At 37.5% G+C, this 17,071-nt stretch overlaps 3 protein-coding genes across 6 annotated transcripts in view; 1 reads left to right on the forward strand and 2 right to left on the reverse strand.

Moving 5' to 3' along the window:
* Positions 1–4,555, reverse strand: part of LOC107697515 (ectopic P granules protein 5 homolog) — a 5,458-nt gene extending 903 nt beyond the window's left edge. Inside the window, exons 1-11 of the mRNA XM_016498321.1 lie at positions 4,503–4,555; positions 4,321–4,424; positions 4,006–4,181; positions 3,219–3,398; positions 2,931–3,140; positions 2,700–2,844; positions 1,320–1,562; positions 862–1,081; positions 490–705; positions 254–368; positions 6–65 (exon numbers count right to left, since the gene is read on the reverse strand). Coding sequence (XP_016353807.1) covers positions 6–65; positions 254–368; positions 490–705; positions 862–1,081; positions 1,320–1,562; positions 2,700–2,844; positions 2,931–3,140; positions 3,219–3,398; positions 4,006–4,181; positions 4,321–4,424; positions 4,503–4,555 — 1,722 coding nt within the window. The remainder of the gene's footprint in view (positions 1–5; positions 66–253; positions 369–489; positions 706–861; positions 1,082–1,319; positions 1,563–2,699; positions 2,845–2,930; positions 3,141–3,218; positions 3,399–4,005; positions 4,182–4,320; positions 4,425–4,502) is intronic.
* A 1,635-nt stretch (positions 4,556–6,190) lies between these two features.
* LOC107697527 (transmembrane emp24 domain-containing protein 5-like) lies at positions 6,191–8,075 on the reverse strand. Its single transcript, XM_016498328.1, has 4 exons — positions 7,732–8,075; positions 7,127–7,224; positions 6,841–7,021; positions 6,191–6,202 (listed from the first exon to the last, which is right to left on the reverse strand). Exons 1-4 carry the CDS (start codon positions 7,909–7,911, stop codon positions 6,191–6,193), a joined length of 471 nt encoding a protein of 156 aa, XP_016353814.1. The 5' UTR covers positions 7,912–8,075.
* A 1,041-nt stretch (positions 8,076–9,116) lies between these two features.
* Positions 9,117–17,071, forward strand: part of LOC107697261 (SUN domain-containing ossification factor-like) — a 58,954-nt gene continuing 50,999 nt past the window's right edge. For all 4 annotated transcript variants that reach the window (XM_016497980.1, XM_016497987.1, XM_016497995.1 and 1 more), the window contains exon 1: positions 9,117–9,390. In XM_016497980.1, the coding sequence (XP_016353466.1) occupies positions 9,338–9,390 (53 nt within the window). In that variant the 5' untranslated portion in view covers positions 9,117–9,337. The remainder of the gene's footprint in view (positions 9,391–17,071) is intronic.

The raw sequence follows: 17,071 nt of genomic DNA on the forward strand, positions 1-17,071 counted from the left end.
TTCACAGACACATGCAGCTCTGAATACTGCTTATTACTCGGCATCTGCTCCAGTACCGATAAGGCCTGAAAAAAGAGAGCAGTCATTCAAGGTACAGCACGATTTACCAGAAATTTGTTTGTACTATTAAATTATCATCAAATATCTAAAACATATCCACATCTAACCATCTGTTTTTTCGAAATTTCAATTCAATTTTTCAAATTCAACATAGAAAAATTCCTAAATTCACCTAAAAAACAGAAAAGTTTACCTGTTGGGCTTTAGCTGAGAGCTGCAGCTCGGTGCCTGGATGAAGACGCAGCTGATTCTCTGAGGGCACCTGGACCAGCAAAAATGTTGACATGCTGCGCGCCACAACCCGAAAACTGAAACACAGGAAGAACAGAAAATGTGAGGCATGCAATTCACACAATTTACTTCCGATCTGGACATCAAACCAAAACGATAATTTCAGTAGTTTTTCAACAACTCTCAATCTTCTCTCACCTGCTAGAAAGTGGGGATTTCCTCCCGAGGCCAATGGCTCCCAAGATGCCTGAGTTCAGTCTTTCCTCACCGAGCTGGGCTAGACGGTTCTGGAACGCCATTAAGGTGAGAATCAGAGTGTCAAGTGCACTGGTGTCTTCTTGATCCACCTGGATCTGCACAAGCTCCAAGAATTTATGCCACCATAAAAACAGCTTTGCCTCATCAGCTGGACCACTGCAGGAACAGACGACACACGCACACAAGAAGCACTAAAAGTAAAAGGGGAATTCTTTATTAACTCTGCAATCCTATACTACTTCCAGTCAGGGTTTCTGTGTGTGTCCTTCAACATATGAAAGAGCACACTATATGTGATAAAGTGTATATTACCTAGGAAAGACCTGACTGATCCATGTGTTGAGCAGCACCAAGGTCTTCTTCTCATTCAGGAGGGTTTGCTCCAGGTTCAGCCTCTGGAGGATGTAGACGTACAGCGTGAGATAACTGCCCAGGTTCAGGCTTTCCTGAATGAAGTCCTCAACAGTCAGTTCAGGAACCTGAAGAGAGACCAGGATGGGCCCCCAACCAGAGTATTGATCAGCACATCCACCTGAAAAAACACACAAGATATTGCAAGAAGTTGTGGATATTTAAGACTTAATATTTATAAGATGCTAAAACTTATTGTACTCTATAATGGTTCCATGCAAATGTTTTGATTCAGCCCAGATGTTTGCTTTTATGATCCTAACAATGTGATTAGAGAGAGGAATAATTCCGAAAGGCTTACGCAGACAGACGGTTTCAAATCTGTGACTAAGCCCAGAACAAGTATGAGCTATTATTACCATCAGTGAAGTAGGAGAGAATACAGGCCTCAGTGGTGCGTGTCATATGACGCACTGAGGCCAGGCATCTGCACGCAGCGGTTAGTAGGGGGAGAACCAAAGGCCCCCGAGCTCGCTTTTCCACCCAGGAGTGGAGTTTAGTCCCGAGTCCCTCTGCTGTAGATATGCCAGCTTCATTCAGCAGAGTCAGCATCTCAGCAAACAGACTGCATGTGGCCATGTGCCGCTGCTGGAGGTCTGTCTCTGAACGTGAGGATGAGAAACATTAAGGTCAGTTCATTCAACATAAAGAGAGATATTGTTACTGCCTGTTTGTTGTGTTAAGATGCTGATTAGACATTGATGTGTTAAAAAACTTTTCTGTAAATAAATACTTAACTGAAACAACAGTAGTAGTTAAATGTCTAGTAACTAGCGGTTAATAATGTATTACCACTCAAAAGTTTAGGGTTGGTAACATGGATGCATTAAATCAAAAGTGACATTTATAATGTTACAAAAGATTTCTATTTCAAATGATTGCTGTTCTGCTGGTCACAATGTTAGTATAATTTCTGAAGGATCATTTAGCCCTGAAGTCTGGAGCAATGGCTGCTGAAAATTCAGCTTTACCATCACAGGAATAAATTAAAACAATTAATTATATATTAAAATTGAAAACAGTTATTTTAAATTGTAGTAACATTACACAATATTAGGCCTCTTTCAAAAACATTAAAAATCTTGAATGAATGAATGCATGCATGAATGAATAAATAAATATAATTAGAAACTAAATTTGTATTTGGTTTAAAAACAGATTAAAATCAGATTCAGTTGGAGAATGGATAGTAAATAGATACGTTCCTCATCTGCTCCTGCATCTAATTCAGAAATTACTGCTCTGATCTATGCACATACAGTATATATGTTAAATATATAAATAAATATTTAGAATTCCCTAATACTCCGAAATACTCAAGGATGCAAATCAGTATATGGTATTTTAAATGTTTTTGGGAATAGATGCATATGTACCATCATACATTAATGTGCCATGGTTTTTGAATCTGTATCCTCACTCATTTTGTTTTCTTTCCCCACTCTTGGCATTGTGCTGATGCCTTTGTCATTACTATTGCAACCAGTCTACTGGGTACTAACTGTACAAACTGCTATGATTTTGTCACATTCTAAATGACAATACAAACAGTCAATCCGAAAGATTTGTTCTAAAAAACAAACCGGAACAGTGTGCAGTGTGAACGTAAGTGCTTTCATTCTTATAAAATCCAGTGATACACAGAACTACAAATTATGCTTATGTAATATTCTTGAAGGGCCTGCTGAGGGACATGACAAGAAAATGAATGTGAAAGAGAAATTAAACATTCTCCTCACCAGGAGGGTTGAAAATGACAATGTACTCCAGTAATTTCTCCATTTCTGTCTCCAGAGATGCCAGACTGATGTTCCCATTTTGATCCAGAGAGGTCAGGAACTGCACCGTTAGGTGAAGGAAGGCTTGGCACTTTAAAGTCATGTCCTAACAGTCACAAAACACAGAACAGATATAAATCATGATGCTGTAAAATGTAGTTTGTTAATTTGCAGATTACTTGACAATCTAACCTTGTGATGTAACATTTGTGTGGTCGGCCCAAATCCAGCAGCCATTCTGAGCAATCTGATGACATGTTGTGAAGAAGTATCATGACTGAGAACAAGGGATGCTGGGTAATGTGTGCTGACGTAGCGTGTAACATTTTGATAAGAAGGAAAATCTACTAGGTGCCAAGGCAGAGAAGCTGATTGGTCCAGGAGACTGAGGACAGAAGATTCCTGTAGAAGTAAATCAGGGTAGATTAACCTTTAATAGGCACCCTTGAAGATGGTTAAGGTAAACAGATGACCACTAACAGGTTTGCTGAGATCCTCTTTGGCCAGAAACACCATCAGATAGAGGACAGAGACCACCATCGTCTGAGCTGAGGGGCTCAGCTGGGGGCTGAGAGAGTCACTCAGTACACTGACCCAGTTCACCTCACACAGCAGCTCTCCCATAAACAGGAAACAACTCTTTGGGCTTCCCCTCTCCACCTGAACAGCATGAAATTCAATTAATTTACTGACAACCATCTATTAAAGTATCAGTATTTTCTTATAGTTAGTACAAGAAAGACTGTTTAAATCTTAGGATTAAAACCCATTATCTTCGTCACCAAATTATTTGTCAGACTACATTGGAAGTGACTAAATGTATGTACACTACCATTCAAAAGTCTGGTGTTGGTAAGATGTTTTTTTTTTTTTTTTGAAAAAGACATGATGTTACAAAAATTTCTATTACACAAAATGCTGAAGAAAAAAAATCACTATTTTCACAAAAAATATTAAGCAGTAAAACTGTTTTCAACGTTTATAATAATAAGATATCTCTGTTTCTTTAGCACCAAATATGCATATTAGAATGATTTTTGAAGGATCATGTGACACTGAAGACTAAAGTAATGGCTGCCCGAAAATTCAGCTTTGCCATCAAACGAATAAATAGCATTTTAAAATCAAATAAAATATAAATTTATTTTACCAACCTCAAATGCCTGAATGGTGGTGTACATAGGTCTAGATGGTTTTGAAACACTATAGAGATCCTCAACCAAATACAAGTAATATATGCGATCTAAGAGTACTGTAAGTCTCTCACATTGAAAAACTGGTTCATGAGTGTCTGATCTGGATGCAGGTCCTTCCATGGCAAACGGCTGTACTCAGTGTGGTACGTGTACAGCAGGTACTCTGGCATCTTGGGAGAGGTGCAGGTCTCACAGTAATGCATGAGATGAAACCACAGAGCTCCTCTTTGTCCTGGCAACAAGCAATCTGCACCAAAAACATTATGGATTCAAAATTACATACTGATCAAATGGATTTTGAACTGAATATGTATTTAAACAGCTGAAAAAAATGGTTGAATGAATCATGACATTTGTGTGTTGTCCTGTTCTCCAAGGATGTTCACCTTTGAATTTCTCATGCATAGTCTCCATCAAGCGTGCATATAAGCTCACTAAGCTCGCTGCAGCTGCGGCATCTGATTCAAGCCAGGGAGAACAGTGAGGATGACTGTGACATACACAAGAGAGTTGTTACTCATCACTTCTGTCATCAGTGTTATAATAACCAAACCACATCAAAGCATACCTAGTGTTGTCAGTGTCAAGGACCAGAATCCACGGTTCAAACAGTTTGGCCATTTTTGCATGCAGGTTCTCAAGAGCTACATCGAGTAGAATTTAACATGAATTAATTTAATTATACAAATAGTTGCTATGCAGATATATACACTACTGTTCAAAAGTTTGGAGTCTTAAGATTTTTTTTTTTTTTTTTTTTTCAAATAAGTCTCTTATGCTTACCAAAGCTGCATTTATTTGATAAAAAAAACTAAAAACAGTAATATTGTGAAAAAGTTTTAATATATTTTAAAATGTCATTTATTCCTGTGATGAATTTCAGCAGTTATTCAGCAGTATATTACTCCATAGTATTTGCTGCTTAAGAAACATTTATTTCTATTTCAGTGTTGAAAACAGTTGTGCTGCTAAATATTTTTGTGGAAACTATGATTAATATTTGTTTCAGTATTTTTTGATGCATAGAAAGTATGCAGTAGAACAGCATTTAATTCAATCATTTTTTTTAACATTATAAATGTCTTTACTGTCACTTTTTTTTTTTTTTTAAATGAAGTTTTTATTGGTTTTCTTTATACATAACAAAACATACCAGTACAAAAATAAATAAATAAATACACTGTATACAAAACAAAACAAACAAAAGTAATTATCATAAATAATAATAATAATAATGATAGAAATGACACTTAAATGCACAACTGGGTAATCAAGTCACACTTCAAAGGATGACTGATACTAGATCCATGCCTGAAGTAACAATCTGAATAAAATTCTCCCACATGTCAACATCCATGTGATTTCCATTCACTTTAGCTAACATTTTTTCATATGATACATTCTCGATCATAGATTCAATCCACATTTTAAGTGAAGGACATTGAATATCTTTCCAAAATCTAAGCATCAGTCGTACTGCCGTGATTACACCGACAGTAACAAGGGAAAACTCGTTATTTTTAATCTTTGGAATCTCCGATTTATCTCCTAAAAGACAAATCCTTGATGAAAATGGAAGGTTTACTGTCACTTTTGATCAATTTATTGAATAAAAGTAATAATAATTTCATTCATTCATTAAAAAAAAAAACTTTTGAATGGTACTGTACATTAGGCACTGACTGAGACACTCTCGTCTAAAAGTGTTTTTCTTACCATGATATCCTCCAGCTTCATGTCCAGAAGGTCTGCTCCCTGCACGTATGCTTTCCAGTCCTCCGATTCCTCGCCGTCCCCCATATTGTCCAAAATCAACTCAAAGAAGATGACTTTCTCAGAAACCGCACTGAATGTATTATCAAAACAGAACATGTAGTCTCCCTCTTCTGTTTCCACTCTGACATAAAAAAGTCCCATAGAAAAAAACGAAAGGTCAAAAACGGTTACTCGGGAAGTAATTAGCTCAGTGTGTACGAATAAACTGATTGTGGGTGAAACTTACGCATGAACTCCATCAGATTTTCTGTAGTCAGTGGCTATAACGTGACCGCTGGGCGACTGTAAGTAGAAGTCCACATCTAGACTCGCTCCATCCAGAACCTGCACAAAGACACATAGATTTCCATTAATGATGAGTCAACAGAAGGACCTGCTGATTCTGCCCTCACAGCTTGAAGCTTTGAGCTTACTGTGGGCATGAATCAAAGTCCTTTTGGTACTTTTCCTTCTCCCAAAATGACCTTTAGCTCCACTGTGTCACTTCTCCAACTGCAGGATTGTGTCGCAACTTCAAGTTTAATTTTCATAATGCAGCATACTGTATTGCATTAGATCATGCTTGAAATAGAATTATTGCAGTTTGTTTTGCAACCAGCTAATTGGCAAAAATTGGGGCTAATTATGAAGAAAACCCTTTTTACAAAAATAAAAACAAGAATAATGTAACAATTAAATGTTATCTAATGTTTTACCTATATTTAACTACATTGTTCTTTGCTGTGCAGAAAAAAGTATAGTCACTCACTTTCACTTCAAATGTTCTCATAAATAAAAAAAAATTATTTCATATTTTTCATGAATTCATACTGCTTACTTTAAACATTAACAAATGCACTTCACACGATTTATACATCTTTGAATTAAAGTTACCTTTATGGTTTTGTGGTATTTTAAGATTACACCGACAGTAACAAGGGAAAACTCGTTATTTTTAATCTTTGGAATCTCCGATTTATCTCCTAAAAGACAAATCCTTGATGAAAATGGAAGGTTTACTGTCACTTTTGATCAATTTATTGAATAAAAGTAATAATAATTTCATTCATTCATTAAAAAAAAAAACTTTTGAATGGTACTGTACATTAGGCACTGACTGAGACACTCTCGTCTAAAAGTGTTTTTCTTACCATGATATCCTCCAGCTTCATGTCCAGAAGGTCTGCTCCCTGCACGTATGCTTTCCAGTCCTCCGATTCCTCGCCGTCCCCCATATTGTCCAAAATCAACTCAAAGAAGATGACTTTCTCAGAAACCGCACTGAATGTATTATCAAAACAGAACATGTAGTCTCCCTCTTCTGTTTCCACTCTGACATAAAAAAGTCCCATAGAAAAAAACGAAAGGTCAAAAACGGTTACTCGGGAAGTAATTAGCTCAGTGTGTACGAATAAACTGATTGTGGGTGAAACTTACGCATGAACTCCATCAGATTTTCTGTAGTCAGTGGCTATAACGTGACCGCTGGGCGACTGTAAGTAGAAGTCCACATCTAGACTCGCTCCATCCAGAACCTGCACAAAGACACATAGATTTCCATTAATGATGAGTCAACAGAAGGATCTGCTGATTCTGTTTGAGCTTACTATGGGCACGTTACAGAATCAATACGCAAGTCTACAGAATCACAGTCCATTTCGGTACTTTTCCTTCTCCAAAAGTGACCTTTAGCTCCATTGTGTCACTTCTCCAACTTCTGTGTCACAATTTCAAGTCTAATTTTCATTATGCAGCAAACTCTATTGCATTAGATCATGTTTGAAAGAGAATCATTGCTGTTTGTTTTGCAACCAGCCAATTGGCAAAAAATGGCTAATTATGAAGAAAAAAATTATTTGACATTTCTCTCTCTCTCTCTCTCACACACACACACACACACACCTCATATCAACACTTTATTGATACCACAATACGTATGTAGGCAGTATCCAACAAAATGAAGAAGTTATATCGTCTTTCAATACACTCAATATCACCAGCATACAGGCTGAATCAGAGTGAAATCTCCAGATGTAAGTTACCTGGTACTCGATCTCCAGTGAAGCGTCTTTCTTCATAGTCTGGAAGAAGCACTCTTTGCGTCCCGCGGGTAGAGTGAAGGTGAAGTCACTGTCCAGAGACTGAGAGAAAGCGCTGATCGCAGACACACACAACGACAAACACGCCACACACACTCTCAACACCTCCATACTCCACCACATGCTACTACACTTCCACAACGTTATCAACAACCGATGAAAGTTGTGCTTCTGTAAACTTCAGCAGCTGCTCAGGACAGCTCACCAAACGAGTTGGGAATGCTGTGACTTGAGGACCCCGCCTCACAAAAGTAGAAATATTATTAATCATTTCTAAATCTGCCAGCACAGGTACTTCCTCTTTTTATAAGAAATTAATAAAAATTGTATAAAATTAGGGAACACGTGTTTTACGCGAATGTATTATTTATATACAAGTAAAACGTCCACTGGCATATAACGCGAGCATTATGGGAAATGTAGTATTTTCTGCAGAATGTAGTTCTGCGCTGCATAGTGCTTTGCTTTACAGAAGTGATGAGGAAGTCGGACTTATTTCTGCGAATCGTTTCTTTCCCAAGAACCGGTTCTTTTCTCATTTTTTTATTCAGAGAATAATCATTTTTCTTATGCATAATAATAACACAATAATTTATATTCCCAGGGGCGATATTAAATATGCAAATAAATTCAAAAACAGGTAATATAAACAATGGGTTTTTAATATGTTATATATAAAATGTTACAATCGTTTTTTTTTTTACTATGCCACAGAAGTTGACCAAATGATCAAGTGCATCAATTCAGCTTTGAGGTGACGAAAGTTTGCACCAAAAAAATAAAATAAATAAATAAATAAACAAGATGGAATGGTAAAATATACATTTTAGAGACAGCAACCACCAAAATGTGGTGAGACTCACATGTATATATATATATATATATATATATATGTGTGTGTGTGTGTGTGTGCATTTTTCCTTTAATCCTAAAATAAAGTTATTAAAAATAAAGTTTATATATATTTTTTTAACAAAAAAAGAGTTAGGCTACTAATTTAACTGTTTAACGGATATTGAAGTGTTTATAAAGTCGAAGACCTGCCTATTAGAGATCATTCTCATGTAGATAGATGACTGTCATATTTTTACCCCCACAAGAATTAAACATGAAAGGGGTTACATATAACAAAGTAGCTCAATTATTCTCCCACATGAATGTTCTAGCAATATTTCAGATATCTTATCTTTAAGGCGACGCGTCTGATGACAAAACTTCCAACTCATCCAGACCCCGAGGAGTGGGCGGGGTTAAAGTAATACCAATTCCTATTGGCTGAGGCCGGGGCAGCCGGAGCGGTGAGCGCTGGCAGCAGAGCAGCAGCAGTATAAGCGGACGGGAGCCAGTCAGGCAGCCAGCGCTTCCCAACCCAACGGGGGGTTTAAAACAGAAACTACTAGCCCAACTGTTTGTTCTGTACCGCGAAACACACCCCCTTACCTTAATACAGTTGTAAACAATTAGCATTATTAACTAGTCTTGGCCTCTGTCGTCAGTATTAGAGGTGAATAGATAAAAAAGCGAGGATGTTGGTCCCCGCGGGAAGATAATGAAGAAGCTGCGCGTGTTGTTGCTGTGCGCCGTTTTAGTTCTCCTGTGCTGGTGAGTCAAATATTTTGTTGATTTGAAATACTATTATAATGTATCTACCTGTCAAGCTCCGCCATAAAAACACTAATACTTTGACAACGACATCATTTACCACTGTATTTCTAATGATAGCTTCATGCTAGATGCTAACGTTAGTTTAGTAGCCTCAGAGGTGGTATGCATTTTTAAGCTTTGTGTCAAAAGACGTCAAAAAATACTGTTTTATATCATTTATTATTGTGGAGTTGCTTGCATCTTGTAAAGTAATGTGGTGACAGCCTGTTGAAAGTAGCAGCTGTCCACTATGAATGTAAATTGTCGATAGAGGGTACACGATGTAGAGAAAACAGACAGCCCACCATGCATTATTAGGCTTCCCACTTCTGTATGTGAGCATTTATTAATTTCAGTAGTAATTTATGTATGCTTTTCATTTTTTAAGGCTTTGTTGAACTGCTAACAATTGGAATCAGCTGTTATAGTTTAATTTTGTAGCAGCACTTTTTTAATGGCCATTATCAGGAATTATGGTCAGTTTTTGTTTTTCAAGCTTAGTGTGTAGGTAAAGCCTAGTAACTCTTTCAGACCATGAATCGCTTGGACTGCATTTATCTAAAAGTAACAGGCTGCTGTCCAGTTGGCCAGACTGCTAGAGCCTAAATTTGCCCTGACCACCGAAGCAAACTCTTACTTTAGTGTATGTTACTTTGAGAAAGTTTAATGCATTCAAATATGTGCATATCTATGATAAACTGCGCTCGCTCTCTGTGCCAGGTTAATGTGGCATCCACCGTGGAGAGGTGGTGGATTAGGGTTGGTCAGATGTTGACTAGGCACACAGGGTGCTGATGCAGGTCACAGTACCTGGTGAGACAAGAACACAATTACACACTGTGCCTGCCGCCGGACATCCTATCAGATTGATGATTTGAATAACGGGCTGATATATGCGAACTCACTGCTATTTTCATAATGACTGATTACAACAGCTTGTATTACTGTGCTTTTGCACAGGCAGAAAGCCGTTCACTTTTGGTTCCAGCAGTGTAACCTTGTAAGTGAAGGTAAATGGAAAAAATGTGATTTTTAAAATTGTGAGAATGTCTTCATACCTAATGCCAGTATCAAAAAAATAAATAAAAAAATGGCGAGTTGCATAAGAATTGGATCACATATGCACAAAACTCACAGCTCATAAATACCTGTTGTTATTTGGCACACTTTGCTAGCTTTTATTACTTCATTATGTTTTTTTTATCATGTTTGCATGGCTTTCAGAAAAGAGCAACCTGGTACGAATCTAAAATAAATGTAAAACAACACGTAAACATTTTATTTATTTAGTGAAAAGGAAGCATTACATACCAGAACAATAAGGGTTTCATAACATAATCTAGAAAGTAAAGTAGCTTCAATTACATGAAAGTTTATGTAGTTTTATTTGGAATAACATGCATAGCTGGAGTGTGCACAGGAACAGAGACTTGCATTAAGAAGGTAAAATAAACATGTTTTCTGCTTCAAATATAAAATAGGTCTGGAAGGCCAACCATATATTACTGAAATAAGTTGTCATGTTTTTTTTCTTTATTTTTCCCTACTCTTTATTTTTCCCTACTCTAAATCATACTCGCATTAAAGGATAGACATATTTCGTTTTCTTTATTGAGACAATAAATTTCCAGATTCTGTTCAAGGCACAGAGGGGGCCAAATAGCGGAGAGCCTGCATCTATTGTTGCCACCTTTCAGTATTTGGGGCTTTGCAGAATGGACCTATTTTTTTAGTTGCATAATTACAAAAATAGTCAGAATATTCCTTTTTTTTTTTTTAACCCTAGTTTTAGAAAAGTAGGATAATGTCAGTAACAATTGCTCTGTTTGATATATCAGTTTTTTTTAAAGAAAGCTTACAACACGTGTCTGTAAAAGACAGCTGGGTTGAATACATGTCCAAAGTTCAATTAGATATTCTTTATTCAAACTCCTTGTCATGTGATCTTAAATTTGAATGATCATAAATGCGGTTGTGGCTGGGTGAGCATAATGGAGTCATATTTTTTTTTCACTTGTTGCTTAGCGAATATCTGATCACAAATGCCTGAGTTTTCAGTGGCTGATGATTTTCAGTGTTTGAGTGTTGTTCTGTCATATTTGTCTACAAGAAAAATTTTCAAATCTACCTGTGCTGTTGGCTACTGAATATTAGAAGGTTAAAACTATCCTTACTATAATTCTGCTATAATAATCAAGTCCCAGAGCTGTTTGTGTTGTCCAGGTATGTTTTGTAAAATAATTGCTGGGTGAACTTTTTTTAGAGCATATACCCCCGGTTTCACAGACAAGGCTTAAGCCTAGTCCCCGACTAAAATTTAAGTCTGAGCTGTTGCAACTGAAAGAAACTTGCACTGATTGATCTTGAAATATGTCAGTGCCCTTGTTTTGTCTCAAGATGCACACCAGTAATGTTTTTTCTAAGGCATAATTAAATAAAAATTACTTTAAAATCCAAATTGAACTATGGCCTATTCCTGGCTTAAGCTAAGCTCCGTCTGTGAAACCGGGCCTTAGAGTATTTGGAACATTTTCTAGAATGTCATTTTACTGTAGATTAACACATTAAAATGGTTGTCAAATCTAAAGCACAGACAGACAACACTTACTTTTAAAATGGAACAAAGTGGTGCATAACTGACTGTACTAACAAATACTTATAACAGTAAGTATACTGTTTTAGTGGTTGATCTTGATCTACAGTTTGACTTCAGAAAGTAGACTAGTGAGAGCACTCCTCATGTGTGTCTCCTGTCCTGCTCTTTAGTCTGCTTCTATCTTTATGTTGCCATGATGCTACAATTGTTCTCAATTCGATGAGCAGTGAGGATAAAAAACAAAAAAAAGGGGAAAGAGTTTTGAGTGAATAATGTTAAAATAGTGAGAGAATCACACAGCCTGCAGTTATGGGCAGGACATGGCACTGCTTTGGCACATATCAGACCCACAGCCAGAGGCTCTTCTCCTCTGCTGCTTATTTTTTCTCTCTTCCTTATTCTTTCTTTTCCTCCTCCTGTCCATTTCCTTCTTCCCTACTTATAATAGCTGAGAATGTAGCATACTGCTGTGACATCTTCCTCCACGCCTCCTGCAACAAAACTTACAGGCTCATCATATATATGCTGGCCTTGAATTCTTTGTGAGACATAAACGACTGTCCCCTTTCACAGAACTATTATTAATGCTTTTTAAAAACTTAACACGGTGTCTTTAAACGCTCAACACGCTTGAAAGTTGCATTGCAAAAACCGAAGATGTCCGTGTGAGCTGCAGTGATTTAAAGGGGATGCATTTAAAGACTTAAATAGTTTTTCTTGTTCAGAATGATTAGTTGTACTAATTGTCTTGTTCATTACTAGTCGTGACCCATCCCCAGAGACGGTAAAAAATTTGACCTGCTAAGCATGTCCCACTCTAAACTGCCCATCACCCACCTTGGGTCTTGGGGTGGGCTTCAGGTTGCCTTGGAAACAACACCCCTTGGTCATTGGGTTCATTTTCTCACTTGGCATTGAGACCATACAAAGCATAATTGTGCTTAGGGCTGTGTGGAAATAAAAAAAAAAGAGGTTTTTTTCAATTTATTATGTTTTTGACAACTAAACCGGTGTGAAATGAAGCCATTTTTTCATTGTGATTAAAAATTGTTCATATAATGTTTAGTTGTTAACCTCATCAGCTAAAACAAGCATAAACTAAGCATTTTAGGAAATGTTCTTGGGTTATTGTGAATGTGAGCACCACAGCTCTTTTATGCAGTTCGTCTGGATAAAAACAAACCCTTCTTGGCCCCTTTTGTGGTTACCATAGTATGGCTATAAGGGGAGGGCCCCATGTTCCCTATATGACTGAGTACACAGTCAAGTGCACAGAAAAAAAAAAAACATTATAACCTTGCGCTGGCTTTCTGAGTTTGCATTGTTTTTAGTCATCGATTAATGAACAGTGAACTGATCATCCAACTGCTGTTTAAAACATAGGAATGTCAGCATATTGCATGTTAACCTCTCCTCTGTAGGGAACCTTTGTGTTCAGTATTCTCAGCATGTAAGTGTGGGCTGACATTTCAACAGTCATGTGTTGACTGTAATAGAGAGCTGCAGTGATGACATGTTTTTGTAGGCGAAGTTAGCCTCAGCCTGCTTCTCCTTGACAAAAAACCCAGCAGAATCAGGGCTTGACAATTAGGACTGTCCGATGGCCCGGGGCCAGTGTGAAAGACCCGATCAGGCCACTGCTGCGTCGTCACGAAAGCTTATCATTTGCACACATTTTTAAGCCTTGTCAAATAAAACATTCAAGTGCAAGAAGACGCAAATGAACTCAATTCAGTACTCGCACTGTGTTCTGTGTGTACAGCGCGCACATAGAGAGCCATGTCTCAGACAATGCGCAAACACAAATTTTGCCGTCTTTCTTTTATGGACAAATACACCCTGCCAATTTGAACATTCGATAGATTTTAAAGCATTCAACCGCAAGAAGACGTGAATATTTACTCCATTCAGTGTGTTCTGTGTGCACAGTGTGCAAATATAGAGCCACGTCTCAGGCAATGCACGAGCCCCGAATTGCGTTTCTTTCCGCGTCTTCATGCATCACGCTCTCTGCATGATGTAGGTTGTGTAGAGAAAGGAAACACAGCTTTACACCGAGAAATGTCTAGGTGTTTGGTGTTAATCTTACTCTTCATATCACAGATTGTGTGATGATATCACTCTCAAAGTGCCATGCATGCCCTCCCTAATAATTTTGAAGCTTATGTGATTGTTTATACCTTCAAATCGTTTCCCATTGTTGCAGCTGGATCTGTGTGGCACATATAGCAGCATGAGGCTGATAATGATTTAGAGATAATACTTTCAGTCTGAGCCCTGAGTATTAAGCAATGACGTTATATAATCGAGTATTAGATAAGAAGGATTGAATTAGGAAGGCAGCCGGTCTACCAGCCCCTGTGCTTTGTTTGCTGGTCTGTCATGGTACAGTGTCTGCTATGAAGCAGTAGCTTTATCGATTAATGCTAGTAAAATTGTATAATCATAGAGTATAGGTAGAATGTGAAATCACTGATACATGTATATCAAATGTTTGCATTTATCATATATGGATTGATGTTTTTAAAGTAAAATAACTCTGGCTTATTCTTCATCTAACCGTTTCCTATTATATACCCTGAAGACAGAGCCTGTTCTCACGAGAACCGCAGCACTGCATGTTGTAACAATTATTTAGTTTTCCAGTTTATGTTGTCAGTTTTCAGTTCATGTGACTGTTTCATAATTTTACAGATTTAAATAAGTCAAGAAAGTAAATGGACACAAAAAAGACTGGTGAAGTCCTGCATGCATCACCAGAGAGAATATCATCGGAAGATCGTGTTGACATTTTGTCTAGTTGAAATAAGTGACTGCATAATCCATGAGTGAGCCTTGATTTTGGCAGGATGTGGCTTGTGTACAATATTCAGCACTTAAGGCATTAAATAAAGCAGCTTGTTTGCTTTCACTCTTCCGTATAAGAACAGTAAATGTAAAAATTAAATGAAGATATTGGGTGAATGTACAGCGCTCTCTTCCACCTTCAATACCACGACTGAGGTGAGACCTGCGAGCAAGGCACTGAACCCCCAACCACTCCCCGGGCGCCTCAGCACGTGGCTGCCCACTGCTCCAGGTGTGTGTTCACGGTGTGTGTTTGTTCACTTCTCACTGCTGTGTGTGTGCACTTGGATGGGTTAAATGCAGAGCACAAATTCCGAGTATGAGACACCATACTTGGCTACATGTCACGTCACTTTTACAGACATCTCATTAGCCAGCCATGAATACGCATATCTGCGTTGTTATTCAGAGAAACCTTGCAGTTCAAGATATAGCGCAGATTTTCTTAATCTTTTACTGTATGTGATGAAATACATTTAAAATGAAATATCCATGTATAAAATTTCATAATTAACATAATTATGAGGCCACCCAGAGTATGTGATTTTTGCATGTGTGGTTTCAGTTGTTCTTTAATTTTTTTGTAAATTTAGAATACATTTTAGTATGAAAGTTATTGGTGAATCATGATTTACAAATCTAAGTTTGTATGCAGATTTCATGCACATTTTATAAATGAGACCAATTTTAAGTGATTCAAAACACAATGATACTAGGGTGTTGTTGTGGTTGTCCAATTATGTGGTTACTAGGGTGTTCTGTGTGATGACTGCTCAAGCCCAAAGTCTCTGTGATTATTCTGATCCATAGATATGTCTCGGCCCTTCTTCAGTCTAGGTCTGTATACTAATTCACCACTGTAAGGTTGTTTTGGAGCTCTCGGTTGAGTTTGCTCTGCAAGGGGCCTCATTTCCTCTTGCTCAGACAACCGAGCAGTCATGCTTTCAGTGAGGCGTGTGTTTATATGCATGTGCAAGTTAAAAAGCCATTTGTGCTGCCTCTTATACAAGTCCATCCCATGAGGGCTGTAACAGTGTTCTTGTCTTTGGGCCCTAGTTGTCATATAAGCCTAACTGTTTTTAGCATGTGGATGGGTAAGAAATATCCATGTGCTGACAGCCTGATTCAGCGGGAGAAAGGATGACTCTGAACATACCTCGGGCTGATAGAGTGGGGGTTGGTGGTTACGTGAGGTATGCAAGGCCAAAGATCCCATCCTGTGTCGAGGCTTTTTTTATTTCAGAAAAAATCCTTTTGGATTTGGATTTCTTATCTTCATTCAAGAAGGCCCCTCTTTATCTTGCTTGTCTGGTATATTCACTGGAACAACGTTTTCTGATTCCTCAGAATTTCTCCGTCCCAGAATTTCAAGAGAAGAGTGCAGTGTCACAGCATATGTGAATCCCTGTAGTTCACAGCAGTCAACTGTTCAACTGTCAACTGTTCTGAGGAATTGTTCCTGAACACCAGCTTCCTTGTAGATTGTAGTGTTGCAGTGTTAGAATGTAATGTGATTTTAACCCTTTTTATGCATATAGGCTATTATATAATAGCCTACATGGTTACATTCACAATATTTGTTTTAATAGCTTTTAATATGAACATTGTTTCATTGGACAACATTGGGCAAGATGTAAAATAGCAATTTTTCTAAATAAATACAGATTTTTTTTTCATCCAAATAGCAAAATGTAGAAATTACTGAGATACATATTGTACATCGCAATTCAGCCAAAAAAAATAGAGATATGATTTTTTTTTTGGCCATATCGCCCTGCCCCAATTCGGCGCAGCTAATTTAAACAGTTGAATTTGTTGTTAAGCCTAATTTGTCATTCACCTAATCTTGTAACTAGAGATGAATCGATAAACTGTGTGAATGATATTCACTTTTTTATGAATGATATTCACTTTTTCTACTTAATCTGTCATTGGTTCTATAAATGCCTTCATTTGGTGGGTCTCTAAAGAAGGCATTCGACATTATACCAGTGTTCAGAGCAAAAAGTAATTTTCTTATAAAATAACTTTGCACTATTATAATGAATGTTTTTATTATTACACACTGGCTATTACACAGATTGTTAGTTTATATATGGCTACGTTCACACGGTAGGGTTATGACGGTGAGGAAATTTTCCCACCGGTTAATCGACGTGTGACAACACCGATAATACCGGTATCACTGTGGGGGTC

This window comes from Sinocyclocheilus anshuiensis, unplaced genomic scaffold, assembly GCF_001515605.1.
Source record: "Sinocyclocheilus anshuiensis isolate Anshui unplaced genomic scaffold, SAMN03320099.WGS_v1.1 scaffold801, whole genome shotgun sequence".
NCBI classification, from domain to species: domain Eukaryota; kingdom Metazoa; phylum Chordata; class Actinopteri; order Cypriniformes; family Cyprinidae; genus Sinocyclocheilus; species Sinocyclocheilus anshuiensis.

What these genes read in the sequence shown, in the direction of transcription:
- LOC107697527 (XM_016498328.1), bottom strand. Translation starts at nt 7,911, where the DNA reads ATGTGGTGGAGTATGGAGGTGTTGAGAGTGTGTGTGGCGTGTTTGTCG. An exon ending in CACTGGAGATCGAGTACCAG is followed by an intron (nt 7,225 to 7,731) that starts GTAACTTACATC and finishes GTCTTTGTGCAG; the next exon opens with GTTCTGGATGGAGCGAGTCT. An exon ending in AAATCTGATGGAGTTCATGC is followed by an intron (nt 7,022 to 7,126) that starts GTAAGTTTCACC and finishes TTTTTATGTCAG; the next exon opens with AGTGGAAACAGAAGAGGGAG.